The following is a 24,333-nucleotide window of genomic DNA, read 5'->3' as shown; positions in this document are numbered from 1 at the left end:
TACACCCCTGATGCGACAAAACTGCACTTTTTTACGGGGAAACGTAACTCTGTGTCGTGAAAACAATTTCTTCTATTATGTTATTTTTAAGATGGACTTAACTAATATTTTAAATTATAGATAGGGACTTACAATGTAAAATTACAATCCTAGGGACTACAATCCAATTAAGCACTTTAAATCTGTTAAAATCATAAAAATGTCCTTTTATTATTTTAAAGATCTACTTACTTAATATTTCAAATTATAAAAAGTCCCTTATAATATATGTGATATAAAATTCGACTTTCTATTTTAAAACATTTCTAGAAAATATGAATAAATCCTAATTAAAAATTTGTGTAATACATGTTAAGGGTGCAACTTTGGTCATTCATTTTTGTAACCCAAAATCAAATCGCAACTTGTTTTAAATCGAACCAAACCACCCAAAAGCTATTAATTTGATTCGATTCTTGATTTAAACCGGACAAAGTTGCACCTCTAATACATGTGCATTTGCACATGCCATCTACTATCAATTAAAAAAAAAAAAAATCTCAACTCAATGACTCAAAGTCAATGATATTAAAATAAAAAATAATATTCATTTTTCTTCATCAAATGATATATCTTTACTATTATAATGAGAGAAGGCGGAGTAAAAGTGGTTGGACACCAAAATTGGGATTTCAAAAATGCCCCTACCTTAACATCTAAGCTTAATATGATCAAGGTCATTTTGGTCAAGAACCAAAATATCATTTTTATTTTATAATCTACAAAATCACTCTTTAATTAATTTTTAAATTACAAATAAGCCCTTTTGAGACATGTGCGTTAATGTTCATGCTACCTTCTAGTCCAATATAATTACGGCATAAAATGAGTTGATTTTTATCCGAGTAATTCAAAAATCTGAATTTAGTTGGTTTGGTCCTTGGAGTAGATCGGAATTAAAAAAAAAAAGGGTCAAATATGACTTGATGTGTCATGATCCAAGTCAGATCCCTTGGATGTAGGAAGGGCACAAATCCATCCATATACTAATTGCATTAATCCAAATTATAAGATTTCTTTGAAAATTGTATTTTTAGATTTTCAAAATATCTTTTTCTACTCCTTTAATATAGCATAAATTCTTATAAAATAAAATGATTATAATGGTAAAATATAATAATATAGCAATTAACAAACATGTATAGAAGAAAACAAGGATCGAAATAAGAGTGAAAAAGCATCTATGGTTCCTATTCATTTCCATGTCAGGAAAGTGACATCCAATGAGTTCCCATGGGTTAGGTTTGGGCAACTCTATCTAAGGTTCGTGCAAAAAAAATTTGACAGAATAAAACTACGTCGGGTTTGGGCATAGACATCCGGTTGCCAAATTTTCCCGAATCTAATCATAATATAATTATAGTTTAAAAATATCTTTAAATATCATTATTTCAGTCTCATTAATAATTTACATTTCAAACTTCAGTTGATGACTGTGTATACTTCTCCACTCTCAGGTGAGTCATACCTCAGTTAAGTCTCACGACCCGTTTATATTCATAGTTCTCCTTTTCTCCAACAAATGTATTTTGGAGTAGTTGGTTGGTTGGCATGGTATAGAGCATTGGTTCGTATAAATCGTAGGTTTTAATCTATCCACCCTTATGGGTGAGTCATAACCTGGTTAAACCTTGCAACCCTCTTATATTCATAGTTCTCCCATTCTCCTAAGTCTTTTGGAGTAGTTGGTTGGTTAACATTAGTTAATCATCATCATCTTTTTATTAACACTTGCTTTTAGTTTTCTTTATGTGATGTTGAAAAATATATTTTTAGGTCAAATAATTATAATTCCATATTTTTACACACCCCTTATCTTATATAAATCATTATAACTAAACAATTATTGAATATTAACGAGGAATGAGCCAATCCAATCAACCCAATAAAATATAAATACTAAAATTGAAATCACACAACCGTAAGCTAAGTTCAATAGAGAAAAATAATTTTCTTTTGATTTTTTTTTCAAAGTTCGTAGAATTTTTCCTTTACAACCAGGTGGCATCAAATCATGTTTTTGAATACCATAAGGTGACGTGGTCAGAAAGTTTTCCTTACGAACTTTGTAAGGAAAGTATTTATTATTATTATTATTATTATTGGCTAAGCAAAGTATTTTTCATTAGCACATGAGACATAATAGCCTTATTTGATAAGATCTTAAATGTTATTGAGGGTCATTTTGCCAATATTAGAAATCAAACCCTGCATACTTGTAGATTTTAATGAAAAAAATGGAGTAAAAAAATATAAATAAATAACTTATTAAGATAATTTCTTTTTCAAACTAAAATTTAACCATTTATTAATTTAAAAATATCTTAAAACACTATTTATATTTTATAGATTTTGATAAATAAAAAAAAATGTCATGAAAATGTTCTGTGAAATTTTAGAAAAGAAAATTGAGTAGTTTAAAATTTTATTGACATATTTAAAATTATACATTAATAACAAAATAAGTATCTAAATCGATTAGACGGGTTGACACTTAGAACTAAAACTCAACTCATTTAATAATCGTTTAAACGGGTTGATAGACCCAAACCCAATTAGACTAATATCAAACCCACTTACTTCATCATAGGGATGTCAATGGGTACCCATTTACTCGGAATCGAATCGGAATCGAAACTGAAAATCCCGATTCCGATTCCCTTTTTACTAGAAATAATTAGAGTCGGGTCTAATATGGAACAAAATCGATAGGAACTGAAACCATTAGGTTCTATCTGATGAATACCAGTGGGTAATTAGAACCAATTTATTTTGTCATTTATTTTTACATTATACATGATTCAAGATAATCCTATATTTTAAAATTAACATATATGATATAAAGTTATTCAAATTTCATATAAATTAAATATTTGAGCTTAAGATGAGTCATTTCTTTTTAAATTTATTACTTGTAAAAGAAATAAATCTTAATATTTAAAAATAGAATTTATTAAATTATCATGATAGTAAAACAAATTATTATTAAGTTGATGCTTTACAAATAATATGTTATTTTTTAAAAAAAAAAATTTTTATATAAGATTTTGCAATAATTTTTCTCATTCGATTCTTGAGAATCGAAATCAATGGATACCCGTGATTTTTTATGAGTCTAGTTCTACTTGTTTTAAAATCAAAATCGAAATTAACAAGAATCTGAACGATAAAATATAAAGGTTATAGATCCATATATCATTGGAATCGAATCGAACCGGAATCAACTCATTCACATGCGGACTTCATCATTTTGGAATGGTGTTGACATTGCCACCCGTCAGTGGAGTCGGTGCTGGCAATGGTACGATTCTGAAAAGGAATCTCTGGAGGTACGAGTAAAGCACAATAACTGAGTCCCAGCAGCGATGTAATATTTTGACGTGTCAATAACAGAAGTATCTAGTGGTACCAGTACCATTTAAACTTACGTTACAGTCACCATTCAAAGGCCTGCGATTGCTTAAAAAACATCATATATTAAAGATTATTGTATTTTATAAGAGCACATGCGTGTATGGATTCAGAATAAAGATTTGCTGTTTCCAAATTTATGTGCCAAGTTGTTGAACTAATGGTATGCATGGTGCCATGTGTATTTAAAAAAATATATATATTAAAATAAAACATTTTAATTTTAAAAAAAAATTAATTTTCTCTCTACCGACCAATCGCTGTTTCTCTGTTGTGAAATAAAGTTGGTTTGGTTCAATAAGAGTTGCAAACAGTCGACTCTACTCTCCGTTTCTCTTCGATCTCTTCATTGTGATTGAGCTTCATCAAATCAGCCGATAATCTCTCTCTTTCTCTTCATTTCTCTCCGATCTCTTCATTGCGATTGAGCTTCATCAAATCAGTCGGTAATCTCTCTCTCTCTCTCTCTCTCTCTCTCTCTCTCTCTCTCTCTCTCTCTCTCTCTATTGTGTTTGTGTGCAAATGTACATTTTCACGTACTGTCTTTCTCTTCCCTATGTAGCTCTCCATTAATGCCTGTCTTCAACCACCAGCCAAAGATTCATCATCTTCAAACTCTTCAATCTCTATTTTTATTTATTTCTTTTTTGAAACTGTTAAATCTTTGGGTCAGCCTTTGTCTTAAAACGGATGTCAAACCATCCGAAATCTCCAACAAAAGCCATACGTAGATCATCCAAAAGAGTGCAGTGTAAGATATATTTGAATGAAACTAAAATAATTTTCATTTTGACCAAATTCTATCATCAAAAATAAAATATCAATACTAAAACTAAAGTCACATAACCGTAAACTAAATTCAATGGTGAAAAATAATTTTTTTTTAAATTGTGTTTTTCAAAGTTTGTAGGATTTTTTTCCTTTACAATCATGTGTGATTAGATCATGTTTTTGAATGCCATAAGGTGACGTGGTCAAAATTTTCCTTACTAACTTAGCAAGGAAAGTATTTTTTAATAATAATAATAATAATAATATTATTATTATTATTATTATTGGTTAAGCAAAGTATTTTTGGCCCGAAGGTGCCTAGTAGAGTTGCCTTCTTCACATGGACAACTTCTTTAGGATGGATCCAAACGACGAATTTGTTGATGCGGTGGGGGTGGTATGGGGCAAGTTGTTGCGTTCTATGTATGGATAATGAGGAATCTTCAGATCACCTCCTCCTTCATTGCAAATTCACGTATGGAATTTTGGCGCATTTCTTTAAGTTATTTGGTTTATTAACTTGCATGCCCAAAACAATAAAGGGCCTTTTCACATGTTGGTCATCGAGTGGATTTCCGTTTGGTGGCATGAAGAGGTTGCTTTGGAGTATTACATCATTTGCAATATGTTAGGGGCTGTGGTGAGAGAGAAATAGCCGTATCTTTGAGGGGAATAAAAAAGATGGCACAGAAATGATTATTTCCATTATGGGCCTTTTGTTTTGTTGGTCCAAAGTTTTTAGAGAATTTAGGGGGATTTTCTTCGAGGATTTTATATATAATTGGGATGGGATGTTTTGTATTTCTAAGGAATAGCATCTGTTTGTAAGGTCTTGCTAGGTTGGTCATCTTGACTGTCCTAGTTTTGTTTTTTAACTTACGAATATATTGCTACTTATTAACAAAAAAAAAAAAATTTACATGAGACATAATAGTTTTACTTAAGATCATTTTGCCAATAATAAGAGTCAAATATGGTGTACCTCTAGATTTTAATGAAAAAAATAGAGTAAAAAAATATAAATAAATAATTTATTAAGATAATTTATTTCACAAACTAAAACTTAATCATTTATTAATTTAAAAATATCTTAAAATATCATTTATATTTTATAGAATTTGATAATAAGAAAAAAGTTATGAAAAAATTCTATGAAATTTAAATAAAAATGAGTAATTTTAAAAATTGTTAACATATTTTAAATTACACATTAACGATAAAATAAGTATCTAAATCGATTAAACAGCTTGAACGTTAGAACTCAAATACAATTCATTCAATAATCGTGTTAGGCAGATTAATATTTTTACGATCCAAACTCATTTACTTCGTATCATTTATGAGTGGTGTTAAGATTGTCACCCGTAAGTGGTGTTGGTGTTGGTGCTGTCAATGGTACGATTCTGATTAGAAATTTATAATGGTAACAATAACTGGGTCCCAGAGGCGATGTGATATTGTGATGTGTCGAGATGAGAAATATCTCAATGATACGATTCTGATAACAAATTTACGATGGTAATAATAACGGGTATGGATTAAAGAATAAAGATTTGCTGTTTCCAAATTTATGTGCTAAGTTATTGAGCTAATGGTATAGTGCCATGTGTATTTAAAAATATTAAAATAAAACATTTAAATTTTAAAGTGCTCTGAAATTTTAACTTTCTCTCAACTCTACTGACAACAAGAGTTGCAAACAGTCGACACTACTCTCCGTTTCTCTCCGATATCTGCCTTGCGATTGAGCTTCATCAAATCAGCCGGTAATCTCTCCCTCTCTCTCTCTCTATATATATATAGGGTCCCGTTCAGCACCCTAAGCTTTACCACACATTTTAACAAACGTGTTTTGTCTTACATGGGTTAGAAGTTTTGGAATGGGCTGATTTTTGGTGAGGATGATCTCTATGATGAGGAGATCATCCTCACCAAAAATCAGTTCATTCCAAAACTTCTAACCCCATCAAAAATGGTTTACAAAAAATGGACGGTCCACGATTTTTCAACGTGTAAACATGGGGCTAAACATTTTAGAATGAGCTGATTTTTGGGGAGGATGATCTTCTAATCATAGAGATCATCCTCACCAAAAATCAGCCCATTCCAAAACTTCTAACCCATGTAGGACAAAAAACGTTTGTTAAAGTGTGTGGTAAAACTTAGGGTGCTGAACATTTCCCATATAGGGTCCCGTTCAGCACCCTAAGCTTTACCACACATTTTAACAAACGTGTTTTGTCTTACATGGGTTAGAAGTTTTGGAATGGGCTGATTTTTGGTGAGGATGATCTCTATGATAAGGAGATCATCCTCACCAAAAATCAGTTCATTCCAAAACTTCTAACCCCATCAAAAATGGTTTACAAAAAATGGACGGTCCACGATTTTTCAACGTGTAAACATGGGGCTAAACATTTTAGAATGAGCTGATTTTTGGGGAGGATGATCTTCTAATCATAGAGATCATCATCACCAAAAATCAGCCCATTCCAAAACTTCTAACCCATGTAGGACAAAAAACGTTTGTTAAAGTGTGTGGTAAAACTTAGGGTGCTGAACATTTCCCATATATATATATTGTGTTTGTGTGTAAATGTACATTTTCACGTACTGTCTTTCTCTTTCCTATCTAGCTCTCTATTAATGCCTGTCTTCAAACTCTTCAATCTCTATTTTTATTTATTTATTTATTTCTTTTTTGAAACTGTTAAATCTTTGGGTCTGCCTTTGTCTTAACATGATTGAACATCATTTAATTCTATTAAGATTGATGAACATGCGAATGGAAATTTCCTTCATCTTCTTATCCAAAAATCATATTTTGTCTGGGAAGGATGGATTAGATATAATCTCATGGTTGGAGATGAGGTAAAAAATTTATCCAAGACGTTAAAGATGATTAGTTTCGGGAAGAAAAATCAAGCGTTCATGACTATAGGTTGAACCTGTAATCTGTTCAGAATAAGAATAAGAAGGGGATGCGTTTTGTGAGGTTGTGGTCATTGGGTCGTCACTCAAGAAATCCATTGCGATGGGGCTAGGGTTTGGATTGATAGTCTTGGCATAGTAATACGGGTGCCCCTAATTGGTTAAGGCTTTAATAGCTTATGTTAAAATTAATCATAATTGTCATTTGTAATATAACAATAACAATGTTACAATTGAAGTGTGTCCCCCATGAAAAAATGGGGAGGAACTCATTCATTTTCCTCTTTGAAGCAGGAGGAAGGGATTGAATGAGGCAGGCCTTTAAAGGACCGAGTTTGGGTAATTATTTGAGCCTTAATCTTAGGGTTCAATTTAAATGCCATAAAAGGGTTGGGCTAGGGCATTAAGAAAGAAAATGTTTATCAAGCAGAGGCGTTTAGAAAGAAATCCCTTCATCAAGGTTAATTAAGTAATTTTCTCTTTTACTCGTAATAATAAAAATCTGTGTTTAAAAAAAAAAAAAAAAATCACAATTTCTATCATTGTGGTGGATGAAGAAAAAGTATTATTTTTTTTCATTTAATATATAAAATACATTTGTATACTTAATTTTTTTTCTTTTACTTTTGAATTTATCAAATGATTTCCCAACTTTTGATGACTATTTCTGAAGTTTTTTTTTTTTTTTGTCCAAATTATTCCCGCGGACTTTGTCACCATGCTTTTATTTCCCTTTTTCTTTCTTCTTTGATTTATAAAAGCAAAATTTAATAGGTGTTAAGGTCTTGTTTGCTAATAGTTTCTGTTGTGGGAAAGTTGTCAAGCATAAACGTTGAAACATAAGTTGAGAATTGCATTTTAGTTAAAATCATCTTTATTATTTCCTAAGATTTTCACTGCATTTCACACTGTATCGACATGTACGTGCACATGAACCGTAGATGCCTTACACCTGTATCTCGGTGAAAAGCATTTGTGATTTCGTATACACATCCACGTCAGCATTTTCTTTTCTTAGAAGGGTTGTGATTATCTGACTTACCCACGTGGAGTATTCAATTCACACTCTTGATGTGACAAAACTGTACATTTTTATGGGAAAACGTAATTCTGTGTCACGTCATTGGCATCCAATGACTATGTCACATGGGTAAGTCAGATTCTTCTTAAATTTTGAAAACAATTTCTTTTATTATTTTATTTTTAAGGTAGACTTAACTGATATTTTAAATTATAGATAGGGACTGACAATGTAAAATTACAATCCTAGGGACTAGAATTCATTAAGCACTTAAATCTGTTAAAATCGTTAAAATATCCTTTTATTATGTTAAATATCTCCTTACTTAATATTTTAAATTATAAAAAATCCCTTATAATATATATGATGTAAAATTAGATTATCTATCTTAAAATATTTCTAGAAAATATGAATAAATCCAAACTTTAAATTTTTGTAATACATGTTAAGGGTGCAATTTAGTTCGACTTGGTTTGATTTGAAGTCAAATTGAAATTGAATCGACATAGGTCGATTCCACTAAAGAAGAAACATAGTCGAGATCAACAATTGGATTAGATTGCATGATCAAATTTTGATCATAGAGACTTATTCCCTATTTTGTAGCTGAGATCAATAGTCAAAATATAAATTTTATCCTGTATGGAAATCATAAAAAAAAAAAAAAAAAATCTAGTAAAAAAATATTTTACAAAAATTAAAATCAAAATATTATAGAACATTAGGAATAGTCGAAAACCATATCTAGTGCATTAGGAATGGTTGAAACAGTTCCTAAATGTACAAAAATTAAAAAAAGTAACGATTGTAATAGTTGACTTTTTTCTTTAAAAAAAAAATTTCGATCCTATAAAAATTGAAATTGTGAATTTTTAATTAAACAAAATTCGGCTTGGTATTTTTTAATATAAAATAATTTCAACTTGTAAATTTTCATCCCTTTAAAGGTCGAAAATTGAAAATTTTTATTCTTAATTTTTTTTTTAAAATTTAAAACAGATTTTTGATCCTTTAAAAGTCGAAATGAGTTCCTATCAATAATTTTGTAAAAATTAATAATTTTTCTACTAATTAATTAATTGATTTGATTTTTTTTAATAATTTCTCATATATATATATATATGGGTCCCGTTCGGCACCCTAAGTTTTACCACACACTTTAACAAACGCGTTTTGTCTTACATGGGTTAGAAGTTTCGGAATGAGCTGATTTTTTGTGAGGATGATCTCTATGGTGAGGAGATCATCCTCACAAAAAATCAGCTCATTCCAAAACTTCTAACCCCATCAAAATTGATTTACAAAAAATGGACGGTCCATGATTTTTCAACGTGTAAACATGGGGCTAAACATTTCGGAATGGGCTGATTTTTGGGGAGGATGATCTTCTAATCATAGAGATCATCCTCACCAAAAATCAGCTCATTCCAAAACTTCTAACCCATGTAGGACAAAAAACGTTTGTTAAAGTGTGTGGTAATACTTAGGGTGCTGAACATTTCCATATATATATATATATATATATATATATATATATATATACTAGCAATTAAAAAAAAGGAAAAGGAATTTCAACTCAATGACTCAAAGTCAATGATATTAAAATAAAAGGTTATATTCATTTTTTTTTTTAGTAAATGATATATCTTTACTATTGTAACGAGGGAAGGCAGAGTAAAAGTGATTGGACATCAAAATTAGAATTTCAAAACCTACCTTAACATTTAAACTTAATTAGATCAAAGTCATTTTGATTAAGAATCAAGAAAATTGAACTCCCCCTAACTACACATTGATTAATTTTTTAAAATTTTAAAATATTATTTTTATTTTATAATTTTTAAAATTAAATTTTAATTAATTTTTAAAATTATAAATAAGCTCTTTTGAGACACGTGCGTTTATGTTCATGCTATCTTCTACTCATGTAATTACGGCATAAAATGGGTCAAATTTTACTCCAATGATTCAAAAATCCGAATTTAGTTGGTTTGGCCATTGAAAGGGTCGAATTTTATCCGAATGATGCAAATATCCGAATTTAGTTGGTCTGGTCACTGGAGAAGATCGGAATTAAATAAATAATAAATAAATAAAAAAGGATCAAATTTGATTTGATGTGTCATGTTCAAGTCAGATCACTTGGATAGCGGAAAGGTACGGATCCTATTGTTTAGACGGGTTGACAGACCCAAACCTAATTAGACAAATATCAAACCCACTTACTTCGTCATTTAGGAATGGTGCTGAGATTGCCACCTGTAAGTGATGTCGGTGCTGGCAATGGTACGATTCTGAAAAGGAATCTCTGATGGTACTAGTAATGCATAATAACTGAGTCCCAGTAGCCATGCGATATTGTGACGTGTCAAGATCAGAAATATCTAGTGGTACCATTAATACTTACGTTGCATTCACCGTTCAAAGGCCTGCGATGGCTTAAAAAACATCATACATTAAAGAGTATTGTATGTTATGGGAGCACTTAAGGGTGTGGATTCAGAATAAAGATTTGCTGTTTCCAAATTTATGTGCTAAGTTGTTGAACTAATGGTATGGCGCCATGTGTATTTAAAAAATAATAATAAAATAAAACATTTAAATTTTAAAGTGCTCTGAAATTTGAACTTTCTCTCCACTGACCAGAAATAAAGTTGGTTTGGTTCAACAAGAGTTGCAAACAGTCGACTCTACTCTCGGTTTCTCTCCGATCTCTTCATTGTGATTGAGCTTCATCAAATCAGCCGCTAATCTCTCTCTCTCTCTCTCTCTATTGTGTTCGAACAAAAGCCATACGTAGATCATCCAAAAAGAGTGCAGTGTAAGATATATTGGAATGAAAGCTTAGAGGAATATGGTTTCTTAAACATCATTGATAGGGATTTTATTTTAATTATTTAACTCTGGGTTTTAGAGGGTATCAGAAAAGTATAACAGATTTTCATTTTCAAAGCCTTTAATATATATTTTTTTCTTCTGTTCTTTAGAATTTTAACTGATGAAGTTTATTCACTTGGTGCTAGCAGGACGCGTATTGTTGCTGCTACTGCTCTCCATGGAAATCTTGTGTTCTTTAGTGGTTGAGTCCATCAAGGGTTTGTTTGTTCCTCTTAAGCGTCAGATCTCTTATCTCAGAAATTATGATAAGAACATTGTCAACCTCAAGAATGAAGCGAATCGTCTGAGTAGAATGGGAACTGATGTACAAAACTCAGTAGATGAGGCTCGCGGGAGATCAGAAGAAATCAATGAAGTTGTGAAGAAATGGTTGGTCGATGTAGACGCTATTGGGGTGGAGATGACGAGTCTAGAGGAACGTGTGAGTGAGAATAAGAGATGTTTCAAGGGATTGTGTCCAGATTGGAGATCACGTTGCCAGATAAGTAAACAAGCAGTGCAGATGTTACTTCTTGTCAATGATCTCCAAGCGAAGGGAACTTTCAGTACTGTTTCTCACGTTCCACCTCCTCCAAGTGTCGAACCAGTGCGGACCGATTGTGTAGTGGGGTTGCGATCAAGGGATTTGGTTATGAATCGAGTCATGAATGCATTACGCGATGAGCACATCAGAACGATCGGGTTGTATGGGATGGGCGGAATTGGGAAGACAACTGTTGTCAAGGAACTAAACAATAAACCCGAAGTAAGCCAACTTTTCAAGAAAGTTATAATGGTGGTCGTGTCCAACTCCCCAGATTTCCAAAGAATTCAATATCAAATCGGGGAGAGGTTGGGATTGAAACTTGAGTCTGACAGTGCTCCACAAGTAAGATCAAATAAACTACTCAAGAGGTTGCAGGATGAGGACTCGGTTCTTATAATATTTGATGACGTGTGGACGACATTCGAGGTTGCTGATGTTATAGGAATTCTGACTGGAGATGAACACTTGGGTTGCAAAATCATCATCACGACAAGAATACATGATGTTTGTCGTGGAATGGGAATTCAATCGGTAATCAAAGTGGAACCCCTATTTGAAGATGAATCGTGGGTTCTATTCAAAGCAAAAGCAGGTGATGTCGTTACGAGGACTACTTTAGCTCCCCTTGCACAGAAGATTGTAAGAAAATGTCAGGGTGCACCGTTGGCAATCGTCACACTAGGGTCAACTTTGAGAGATGTGGAGGAAGAATTTGAATGGAAAAATGCATTAAGGGCATTAGAAAATCCTGACCCAATTGAATTAGAAGATATAATTCCAGAAGTGATCAGATCGTTGAGATACAGCTACGACAATTTGAAGGGGCCAGAAATCAAGCTCTGTTTCTTGTTCTTTTGCCTATTCCCGGAGGACCACATTATTCCTTTACGTGAGATCAGAGATTATGGAATAGGAGAAGGGTTTTTGAACGTAGATGGAAGTTTGGAGGATGCATCAAACAAGCTGTATGCTTATGTTTCAAGATTAAAGGCTTGTGGTCTGTTAACAGATTCTCCTTTGGGTGGTACCGACACTGTGCAAATGCACGATGTAGTTCGGGATGTCGCTATATCAATTGCATCAGATGAGGACAATGGGTTTTGGGCAAAAGCAGGGGTAAGATTGAGAAAGTGGTCTGAGACGGAGATACTAAACCGATACAAGCGGATTTCATTAATGCGTAGTGAAGGTATTGAGCTCCCAAGTCCATTAGAATGCCCACAACTCCGAACCCTATTACTAAATGAAAATAAGAATTTAGAAATAAATCAAGATAATTTCTTTGAAAGGGTGAAAGCACTTGCTGTCCTTCATCTAAGCAGCACTTCTCTGAACTCAATCCCAAAATCACTTGGATACCTCACAAACCTTCGGATTTTGCATCTGCGAAATCTGCAAAATGATTTGATTAACATATCTGTACTTGGAGGATTGAAGAATCTAGAAATACTTCGTATGTCGAATTCACTTATTAAGATTTTGCCGGAGGAAATTGGTAATCTCACCAATCTAAGGTGCTTAGATTTGACAATGACGACACAGTTGTCAAGAGTTGCACCAAATGTTTTGTCAAGGCTGACTAAGTTGGAAGAATTGCGCATGGGGGGAAGCTTTAAGAAATGGGACATGGAAGAGGAATGTTCAAGTAGTAGTGGAGGCCAAAAGAATGCTAGCTTTGCAGAGGTAGCATCATTGGCAAATTTGGTGGAACTACAAATCGAGCTAACAACAGAGGGAGTTGCGTATGCAGAAATATCCTGCTCATGGAAAAATCTAAACAGCTATCTTGTATGTGTTGTTCCCATGGAAGAAGACTATTTCCGGTTTGGAGAATTTTGGGACTTTAGGAGAACGGGGGACCCAAGGTTATTACGAATCTATAAAGGGAATCCGAATCGAGTGAGCCAGTTATTATTCGAGAGAGCCACTTCTTTAATCTTACAATCCTGCTATGGTTTCAACAGTGTTACAGACTTGGATGCAGTAAGGGGTTCCAGCCACTTGAAAAGTCTTTCTATTATTAGATGTGATGAGATAGAGTATCTAATAAGGATCGACGAGGAGACTCCACAAGATTCATTTATATGTTTGAAGAAATTAATTATCATAAAGATGGGAAACATGAAGAAAATTGTGTATGGGTTATCATCCCCCAAAACCTTCGGAAATTTGAAAGTTTTGGAAATTGAAAGTTGCAATAAATTGAAGAGTCTCTTCTCATTCCGCTTAGCACGCTATCTCCAACGACTAAGTAAGTTGTCAGTAGAGTTCTGTGAAGAATTGGTGGAAATAATTACAATAGAAGATGATGAGGAAGAGGAAGCAGAGGATCATCTGGAAGGTTTGCTACCTCAGTTAAAATCTGTTAAACTATTTGGGTTAAATCGTCTAACTAGCATCTGCCGAGGAAGTTTTCTTCAAAATTGTCCTGTGGACTTCGTTGAAGTGTATGCATGTCCAAATTTGAGTAGGCTTCTTTTCAGATCAGAATTAGAAACTTCTCGAGTAAAATAATGTGAGAGCAAAGATCCCTTAATAATAATTCCTTCTTTTGATTTCTATTATAATATTTTACTAATTTTATGAGAATCTGATTCAGTGCCAATTTTTTAATTTTTTGATACAGGTGGATCCACGTTAGACGGTTAAAGTGCTTCTCTTCTTGGTAATTCATCGTTTCTCTCTGGTCTCTCACAATTTTTTGCTAAAATGGAGCAAAACATTAATTTCAGCTTGTGTACGTATTTAGGTTTGCTAAAATGTAGATCTATTTAATGCGTCATCAAATATTTTTTTTTCTTCCATCATAACTTCTAATTTACTATGTAAATTGCAAAATTAACTTCATATTAAATTTTTTAAGATATTTAATTATTTATCAAAAACAAAAAATAAAATTAATGGTCAAAATACTCAAGGTCGAATTGGTCAAAATATTCTTCTAGCGGATCCTTGTTCTCCGCTTTCTCAAAAGTGCTACTGACCAAGGTATCGATCATGTTGACTTCTTCAAAATCATCCATGTCAGTAGATTGAAACTTATTTTGGAAGACATTCATTTTGACCTTCATGTCCCCAAATGATAGGGTCATGATACCATTGCGACACTTGATGACTGCATCGGAAGTGGCTAAGAAAGGTCTTCCTAAGATGACTGGAACATGAGAATTTGGGTTAATGACAGGTTCAGTGTCAAGAACTACGAAGTCGGCAGGAAAGTAGAAATCATTTACCTTAATGATCACATCCTCCACTATTCCCTTGGGAATCTTCACCGATCTATCTGCTAGACTCAGAGTGATATCCGTAGGTTTAAGTTCACCTAAACCTAATTGCTGGTAGACTGAAAAAGGCAGAAGATTCACACTAGTCCCAAGATCTAATAGACATTTCTCAATCATCGTATCTCCAATGTGCACAGAAATTGTAGGACAACCTGGGTCCTTGAATTTAGGAACAATTGTCTGTTGAATCAGACAGGAAGACTAGGCTGTCATCATAGCCTCTCTTGGCACAAGAGTTTTTCGCTTCACTGTGGTGAGATCTTTGAGAAACTTGGCATATGAGGGAATTTGACGAATTGCGTCAAGGAAGGGAATATTGATTTGAACGTTTTTGAATACTTCTAGAATTCCTTCCAATTGTTTTTCCTTTTTGTTGTCTAGAAGTCTATGAGGGAATGGAGCTTTGGGAATGATCACTCGACTTTTGAGAAAAGGAGGTGTTTCCTTAGACTGGTCTTCTTTTTTTGTGGAAGGTGCACTAGAGGTTGTTTCTTTGGATAGAACTTCCTCAGGCATTTCAACTTTATTGTCCACCAATTTACCAGATCGTAAGGTGTGGACGGCTTAGACAGAATTAGATGGACCTGCCTGACTATTGATTTCATACTGTCCTCTTGGAACAGTTCCTGCTGGATTAGGCACAGTTTGACTGGGAAACTGGCCTTTGTTTTTCTCTCCTATGGATGAAGTTAACTGACCCATCTGAACCTCTAAATTTTTAATTGCTTGTGCAGTGACCTGGTTGGTCTGAGAATGACTCTGGGTAGTTTGGATTCGTTGATGTATGAGTTGCTGTTGTTGCTTTAATATCTCAGCCATCATTGATTCCAATGCTGAGTTTGGTTAAGCAATCAGAGGAGAGTAATTGGTCATAGGGTCGACAACGATCGCCCGTTGATAAGAATTCTGAGGTGAAGAATAGGATGGTTGCGGAACCAAAGATAGGTTCGCATTGGCATGAGTTTGACGATTGAAATTTTTCTGAAACCCTAGAGGACCTCCTGATTGGATAGGTTCACTTTGTCGATAGGAGAAATTGGGGTGAAACTTATTATCGGGATGGTACGTCTGACTATAAGAGTTAGGAGTGGGTTTCCTATATGTGCTGTAATATCCAACAGCATTGGCTTGCTCTGACTGCGAGGGAGTCAAAGTGGGACAATTCTCCGTAGAATGATTGAAATTCTCACATAGCTGACATGATGAAAATGTCTCTGTGGCGACTTGTAGAATTGGAGTGGTTTCGTGGAAATTGGATTTGACACTAAAAGCGTCGAACTTCTTATTGAGACTTTGTAAGCTACTCACAAGGCTATTCATGACATTCTTAAGTTCAGAATCAGACTTAACCTCATACATGCCTGGCTTTTTGACTCCTAAATCTCATCTATCGAAATCTCCTATGTTTGTGCTCCAATTTCGAGCATTCTCAGCCAATTCGACTAAGAATTCAGAAGCTTGATTAGGAGTTTGATTCATGAATTTACCCTGATGCATAGACTCGAGAAGAATACGCTGGACTGTTGGGAGACCTCGGTAAAAGAAATTGACTAACTGGGCTTTGTTTATCCCATGATGTGGACACTTGACAAAAAGGTCATTGAACCTTTCCCAGGTCTGGGAGAATTCTTCATCCGGTCTTCCTTTAAATTTCGAATGGCATTTTTGAATTGTTCCGTCTTTGCCATAGGGAAGAATTTGGCCATGAACTTTCTCGACAACTCATCCCATGTAGTGGTAGAGTTGGAGGACAAGGAGTTTAACCAAGCCGCAACATGGTCTTCGAGAGAGAGCGGGAATAACCTAAGCTTGACATTCTCATCGTCGAGGTGACCATTTTTGAATGTCTGGCATAAGGTTAAGAATTTATTGAGGTGATTGTACGGTTGTTCGCTCTCGAAACCATGGAATTTGGGCAACATATTGATGGTGGCTGCCCGAATTTCAAATTGTGCCACGTTAGCGGCAGGTAAAATTATACATGATGGAGGGTTAGTAGTAATAGGTGCGAACAACTCATTGAGCGTTCGTTGATCCTCATGGATGTGATGAGGCGGAAGTAGATGTGGATCCATTTCTGGGACTGGTGGAGTGAGAACAGTGTTGCTTCCTCGTCTAACCTTAGGTAGTGGGTGAGACCTTGTGATCTCTGGATAAAAAACAATTGGATTTTTCTGCGATCTCCTACCTAACATACACTACCAAATTGCACACAATAGGAGGGAGAAATTCACACGTGAGAACTGGGTGCCTATTACTAGACAGCTCCTAATTGGTTCAAAGGATTAATCAAAGCCTCCAACCCAAATCTTTGAAATCGGAACAGCCAGTTTAATCTCCAGAGGAGAGGTGGTGCACAATGCTGAGTAAGGGCACTCTTAGATCACCTTTCGTCTTGAATAGACGTAGTCTATCCCCTGAATTCACGTAGAATTACAGGACAAGATTGCGCTTAGGCACTGTTCATGATCAAGAAGTGCAATTGGTGCAACTTTTGATTAGCTTTGCTTAATGAGCTCGATGGAACCTAGAGTCAAGTCTAATTAATTTTAATTAATTAATTGGTTGTGAATTTGATTTTCCTAGAAGGACAAGATATCGGTAATGAACTCCGATTCTTATCTTATGGTGCCATCCTCGTAAGGGTACCCTTGTTACTATGTGCAATCCAATGTGTACAAATTAGTCACTCAAAAGCAATACAGAAACTCACTAGCGAGTGATACGTGAGTGTTTCGAAATTTACCTCCCGTTCTAGACGGGGGATGATCGAGTTGAGTCGACTCGGGCCACCAACACCAAATTTGGTGTACGAACCCGAGGGACTGAGATAGTTTCGTCCCACTATCGTCCGTCCTTAATTCTATTACAATCCGAGCCCTCTCAGATGAAATTAAAAATTAATACAAGTTCAAGTTCCTAATACAAGTTTTTTTCTAAGAAAAATAAAAATGCAGAGAAAATTTGAATTTGCTGATCTTCTTGGTGATAGAATCAATTCAGTGGATAAAAAAATTCCACGTGTCGCCTTTCGTCAATTTCCGTTGACTTCCGTCGAGTCCTTCACCTGAACAGAACAAAATTATTCAAATCAGAATACTAAGAAAAAAAAATCAATATGACCATTACAATGTCCATGATGTCAGAAACTTGTCCAACAAAAATCAGCAAAACTTATTGTCACGTCACCGCGGAGCCCTTAGGGACAACCGCGGCGCGGTAAACTTTTGATGAAAATCGATTTTTCAAATTAGAAATGGTTTTTTATATCCTGAGGATTGTAATGAAATTTTTTTCAATTTTTTTTTATGTTCGTTTGGCTTCTGTTTCAAGCAAAACACGTTCGGTTCTGTTTCGGATACTTTCCGAATTGGAAAATGAATCAATTCGCTGTCCCCGGCAGCGGGGCCAATTTTAATCGATTGTAAAGCTTGCTATAGAGATGTAAAGATAGAGATGTGAACTAAGACTTTGGGCAAGTCGAATTCATTCCACAGGGACAATGAAGATTCAAAGATTCATTCGGTTATAAACCAAAACAAAGTTTTGAAACAGATTGATTTAAAAACAGAATTGATTAGTAGAAACAAAGAAGCAAATAGCAACTAATTTGTAAAAGAATTGAAACTGAAAAAGAAAGATTGAAAATCTAAAAGAGAGAGATTAGAGAAGTCAAGTAAACCTTTGTAAGTAATCCATAATGTAGATAAATTCTTAAATTAACTCAATCCATGGAGCAAGTCATTGCTCATGACTCGGATGGTGGAACAATTAAATCCTTGAAAGTAATTAAAAGACAATCATGAAAACACTAGCATGATTGAGATTGCCCAACTTATCTTCTGATTTTTCACATAGCATAGCCATTCTTGAACTTATCTAAGTAATGGCTATCTAAGTTGGATCAGAATTATAAGTTGGATTACGTTAATCAGAAGAGAGTTTTCAGAATTAAAACATGTAAGCAAAACAAGAATTTAAATCTACACTAGAGGGATTAATTTGCTATGGCTCCCTTAACTTCTCTAATGAGAATTTAGCCAATCATCGCAAGAACTAAAATTGCAGAAATTAATAAAAGAGAAAAGAGAGAATGGGTGAAGAAGATGATGATTGATCCGAAATTCTTCTTTTATAGCTCTCCCAAAAATTACACAAACAATGAATGGTTCACTCTTGATGTTCTCACTACACTCAAGATCTCACCCAAAGGAAATTTACAGAGAATTAAAAGCAAGAAAAACCAAAAATTATGGAAGAAGAGAAGGAGAGAAGAGCCCCTTCCTTTGAAATCAACCTCCCAATTTATAATGTTCGTATTCGGGTAATCGGAGTGATTTGGCGGATAATTCGATTTGAATGACCCAATCAGTTACAACCACCGAAGCTTCTGTGAAAATCTCGAGGGCCAATTCCTCTAAATGACAGCGGCGCGGTGACGTGGCGCCCAATTTCCTCGAGATTTTGCCGGATGCTTCTTCTTTGCTCGTATGTTGCAACAGTAATTGTTACACCTTTTGTTGGTTTCCGAATGTGCCATTTTTACCTGAAATTAGTAACAAACTATTATTAGCCATATTAATTTAGGATTTAATGAAATTTATTATTATTTTAAGGGAACTAGTACTAAAACTTGATAATCTTTGGTGAAATTAAGGTCCCAAAATGAGATTATTGGGACCTTATCAGTAATTTGGTGAAAATCTAGGATTTTCTACAATAGGTTATGAAGAGGGATTAAAGATAACTTTTAACAGAGGGTTGAAGAGCCTATTTAGCTAAGAAAAAAATGTTGAGGAGCATCAAGAAAATGGAATTTCAGGAAAAAAAACTCAACAGTTTTTGGCAAGAGATTGAAGGAGAAGGTATTTAAGTCATTTTCTGTCAGCCTTCAAGAATAGACCGAGATCAGGGGACATGTTGTCAGTTTGGTAATACAGGGTTTCCACAAATATTCACCAAAACATGAAGGGGTATGTTTAAATATGCCTAAATCTTTTAAAAGGTTAGATGGGAAAGGGGATTCACGTTTCGTACAGCCCAAATAATTGGAAAAAAGAAAAAAGAAAAGAAGAGAAGCAGTAGGTGAGGATGGACTTCAAAATTTGAACGCCAAATCGGTTTGTTGGTCAAAATCGCCAACAACAAGCTCTCACAATACTGTTCTATAAATACCCATATCCTTAGAAGAACAATCAAATTACAAGGAAGAGAAAAGCCAAGAGAAGAGGAGAAAAAATGGCATCTGAATGTGGTGGTGGTAAGATTAAAATCTAGTTTAAGTAGTTTATATATATAGGGAAGTGTTCAAAGGCCCTAAAGACAGTCAAACTTTGTGCCCAACATTTTTTAAAATAGGGGTTAGAAGTTTGAAAATAGGCTGATTTTTTGTGAGGGTGATCTCTATGGTGAAGAGATCCTCACCAAAAATCAACTCATTCTGAAACTTTTAACCCTAATTTATATGTTGAAGAATCGTGGACCGCCGATTTTTATAAATCACTTTTGATGCAGTTATAAGTTTTAGAATAGCTAATTTTTAGTGAGGATGATATCTTCATCAAAGAGATCATCCTCACAAAAAAAAAAAAAAAAAAATCAGCTCATTCCAAAACTTCTAACCCATACATTGAAAAAAAAATTTGGCTCTCTTTACGACCTTCAAACATCATTTATATATAATTTTTTTATAGACATGTGGTGTAAGAATACATGTTTAAATATATGTTAATTAATGGCAGATGGTAAGAGTGCATGGCCAGAATTGGTTGGGGTGCAAGGGAATGTCGCTGAAGCAACGATCGAGAGAGAGAACCCATCTGTTAATGCGGTTATTGTGTTAGAAGGATCGGTTATCACTCAAGATATCCATTGCGATAGGGTTAGGGTTTGGGTTAATAGAAATGGTAGAGTAACACGAGTGCCCGTGATCCGTTAATTAAGGCTTTACGAGCTTATGGTAAAATTAATAAAAAGTAGTTTTTAATGTAATATTATTGTTAAGGAGTACTGCCCCAAGAAAAACTAGAGGAACTCATATATGTATTCTCTAAGTATGTGCTATGTACTATAGTTAAATAAGTGTGGCTTTAATAAAATAGGAGGGTTCCTTCATCCCTTTTTGATAAGTGGCTTTTTACTTATATGGTTCAGTAAGGTAGTAAAACCAATAAATCATAGATTTTATTTTTAGTATCACCATTTTGTGGATATAAACAAGTATATAATTTAGGATGAAATTATTTTCAAGTTTTTTGATAAACATAAATCGATCCAACCAAATTGAATCAGGGTCCATCGTGCGACCAATATGTCATGTTCTTTGTCCGATTTATGTATTCAATTTTAAAACATTGATATATTCATCCCCCAAGAAGGATAGAGAGGATAGACACCATAGAATGAGGACAATGAAGCTAAGACCTAGTGGTGTCAATGGGCAGGTTGTTATGGTTTACGGAGCTTGATAGTACTAGTTAATAAGGAGGTATGATTTTTGTTTTTTTTTTCTTCGATTGACCATGTTTTCTTAACATGGGTTTGGCCTGCTCAGCCTATAGTGTATGGGGATTGTTCAATAAAATTAGAGCAAATCATTTTTGGGCCAATAAGAGTCAAACCCATTTTTAAGAGGAAATGTTTGAAATAAGGGTGGAGCCATAGATCTACCAGCCTGACCTATTTGTAATTTTGTCTTCAATTTTAACATAGAAAATTTAAAAAGTAGAGGTAGCTTAATTGGGTATACGGGCACGACCAATTTATAATTTTATGTCTTCTATTTTAGCACATAAAGTTTAAAAAATAGAGGTAGTTTAATTGGGTATTTGGAACAGAAGTTAAGGTATCATTCTCTTTTATATCTTTTGTCCATTTTGGTTTATGTAATGTGGTTTACAAAATTATTTCCAAATTTCTATCCTCAATTCACATGTTCTCCAGAGAAGAAAACACTTTTTGTTAATGGAAATAACATCTACGATTATTTGATTACGACTCATGTGTTTATTGGAGGCTTAAATAACATGAGTACATGTTAATAATGTTGCTCTGAACCTTAGGTTGAATGAGTTTGAAAAAATATAAAAAAATTAAGGTTCTATCACGATTCAGTTTTTTATAAAAATGGATTGGGCTTGTTAGACTTAGGGTTGCATATCCAACGCTTAATTCTCTGTGTTATTCATTAATGAATCAAACTTCAGATATGTGAATTCTTTAAGGGCACTCATGGTTTAAGACATGAATCTCTTCTTTGTAGAGCTATTAATTTGCCCTTGCTGAAGAGGTGCTCAACAGATAGATGAATAACTTGTTGATTTGAGGAGGGGGAAAGGTTTTCTTAAAGAAAATGAGGATGGAGGAGGGGTCAGGTCAGATGATCAAGAAGAGTAGATTATCATTGCAAAGAACACAAATAGGGTTTTATAGAGAATAAATTATTAGTAGAGACAAATCCTCTGCTCCAAACAAATATCATCTGAATCTTTTATTGTATTATTAAATCTGTATTTTAAGATGGAGTTTGACTATAAACGATTCAAGGCTCTTTGGGCCAATAATACAAAAACATACTTCTTTAAAATTCAGACTTCAGAAGATTTAATCTTGTTTGTTTCATTCCACATTCTAGACTTTAGAATCGAATTTTAGATGTTTTGAACCAACGATAGGGAATGTTGGATGAATCTAGAAGTCCTGAACCAGAAATTAGAAATAAAAAAATAATAGTTCAAAACTTCAGATTTCAACCTTCATAAGTGTTATCAAACACAATCTAAATGATGGTGAGGCTAATGTGCAGAAAGACATGGCACGCAGTTAGGCATTGATTTAAGAATAATACTAAAATGTTTAAATAAATAAATAAATAAATAAAAGACACAATTGACGTGGAATGTGTACATAGCCATACATTATTTTTCTCGAGGTACACAAAAAAAAAAATCAAGGATTCTGTGCACATTCAATTTTATCGTCACAAATCTCAAGATAGTGCAAATTTTTACATCTAAAAAAAACCAAAGGCCTGAAGATCACCAAATTTGAGAGTTTAATATTTTAAATCTTGCAAGAATGACAAATTTGTTTCTTATATTTCTAACACCATAATTTGTTTATACAAATATTATTGATTGCCTTGTGAGGAGTTTCCCAATATATATTTGTTGATTTTCCCATTTTATTTGTTAACATAAAATTGTCAATAATTCATAGTGTAATTAGTTTGCATTTTCACCAACGGAGGAGGAAAATAGAGTATGATCTTCAATGCGTCTATATCTTTCATCAATCATTTTGGGGACATTAGAATTAAGAATCGATGTTTGGAGTAGAACACTTGTCATTTTTGAGTATAAGTCTGAATCATTCATCTTCTTTCTTATTGTTTCCTTAAAATTTCTCTATGTTCGAGTATAATATGTATTTTTAAATAAACAAAACCACTAAAACTTTTTAATAATATTTTCCCATCCCCTTTTTAAGTAAGTATTTATATTAATCATAAGCCCATTCATAAGGTCTTTCATAGGCCCACCCATAAAGCCTCTTCCTAAACCTATATATCCATTGGCCCGCCCTGGAGCCCGAATATTGTAGGGCTGGGCTCCGGATTTAATATCCTTCCGTAGCCCGGTCCAAATACGAATTGGCCCATTTGTAACCATACCCCCAACCCATCGTCTTCAATGCGTCAGTCTCCCCAAAACCCAATTTGCTCCACCCTCACCCTCTCTCTCTCTCTCTCTCTCTCTCTCTCTCTCTCTCTCTCTCTCTCTCTCAAATGATTCAAACCCTAACCATAATCAACTTGACATTCGAGATCTAGAGAGAGAAAAACCCCTAACCATTGAATCGCTCCGCTTGTTTTGCGAGTTTGGCAACATAAACGAAGTTCTCACATTCTTTGAAACAACAGGAGGAATCCAAACCTAGGTTTTTCCCCAGACCCATTTTTATTATTATTAAATAAGGTGTTGGCATTGGATCGGATTTGGTTCAATGATACATTGATCTGATCCGATCGGATCAGAACGGATTCAATTCAACAAGTAAAAATTATGGATCGATAATGATATGATACTAATCTAGTATCAAACCGATTTGTTGCCAGCCCTAACAACAACTAAAGATATGTTGAACCAATAGATCAACAATGTAAGAAATGAAGCAATTGCTATCTGTCAATTAGTTTAGTTGGTAAAGTCCCTAGATATCGTAGACTTAAGTTTGATACTCACCCAACTCGAATTGTTTATCTCATTAAAAATAAGACTACCACAAAAAACAAACAAAAAAAAGTGAGATATAAATTTGGAGATTCTTGATTTATTTTATGTATGAGGGTGATCATGTATTTCTCTTGAGACTATATCATTATTATTGGACAACATCAAGTCCACCAACCACATACCACAAAAAAAAGTAGAAAAGGATCATGACCCCACTTA

At 34.0% G+C, this 24,333-nt stretch overlaps 1 protein-coding gene and 1 long non-coding RNA gene across 5 annotated transcripts in view; both read left to right on the top strand.

The window, feature by feature from the left end:
• Positions 1–3,757: 3,757 nt before the first annotated feature.
• The window catches only part of LOC147402150 (disease resistance protein At4g27190-like), a 56,802-nt gene continuing 36,226 nt past the window's right edge, over positions 3,758–24,333 (top strand). Inside the window, exons 1-4 of one of the 4 annotated variants that reach the window (XM_086443686.1) lie at positions 3,758–3,896; positions 5,925–5,987; positions 11,200–14,112; positions 14,224–14,262. In XM_086443686.1, coding sequence (XP_086299812.1) covers positions 11,229–14,111 — 2,883 coding nt within the window. In that variant the 5' untranslated portion in view covers positions 3,758–3,896; positions 5,925–5,987; positions 11,200–11,228 and the 3' untranslated portion in view covers position 14,112; positions 14,224–14,262. Of the gene's footprint in view, positions 3,897–5,528; positions 5,988–10,804; positions 10,995–11,199; positions 14,113–14,223; positions 14,402–24,333 lie in introns of those variants that run through there. The other 3 variants (XM_086443683.1, XM_086443684.1, XM_086443685.1) reach the window with 3 other exon arrangements.
• LOC147402155 (uncharacterized) lies at positions 19,354–21,009 on the top strand. The gene is made up of 2 exons (XR_015178244.1): positions 19,354–20,141; positions 20,623–21,009. It is a non-coding gene; the product is annotated as an uncharacterized LOC147402155 (long non-coding RNA).

Source organism: Akebia trifoliata, chromosome 5 (genome assembly GCF_017979445.1).
Source record: "Akebia trifoliata isolate Shusen 1 chromosome 5, ASM1797944v1, whole genome shotgun sequence".
In the NCBI taxonomy this organism is placed as follows: Eukaryota; Viridiplantae; Streptophyta; class Magnoliopsida; order Ranunculales; family Lardizabalaceae; genus Akebia; species Akebia trifoliata.
Note: the sequence above shows the minus strand (reverse complement) of the source record. Positions and strands in the feature narration are given on the sequence as shown.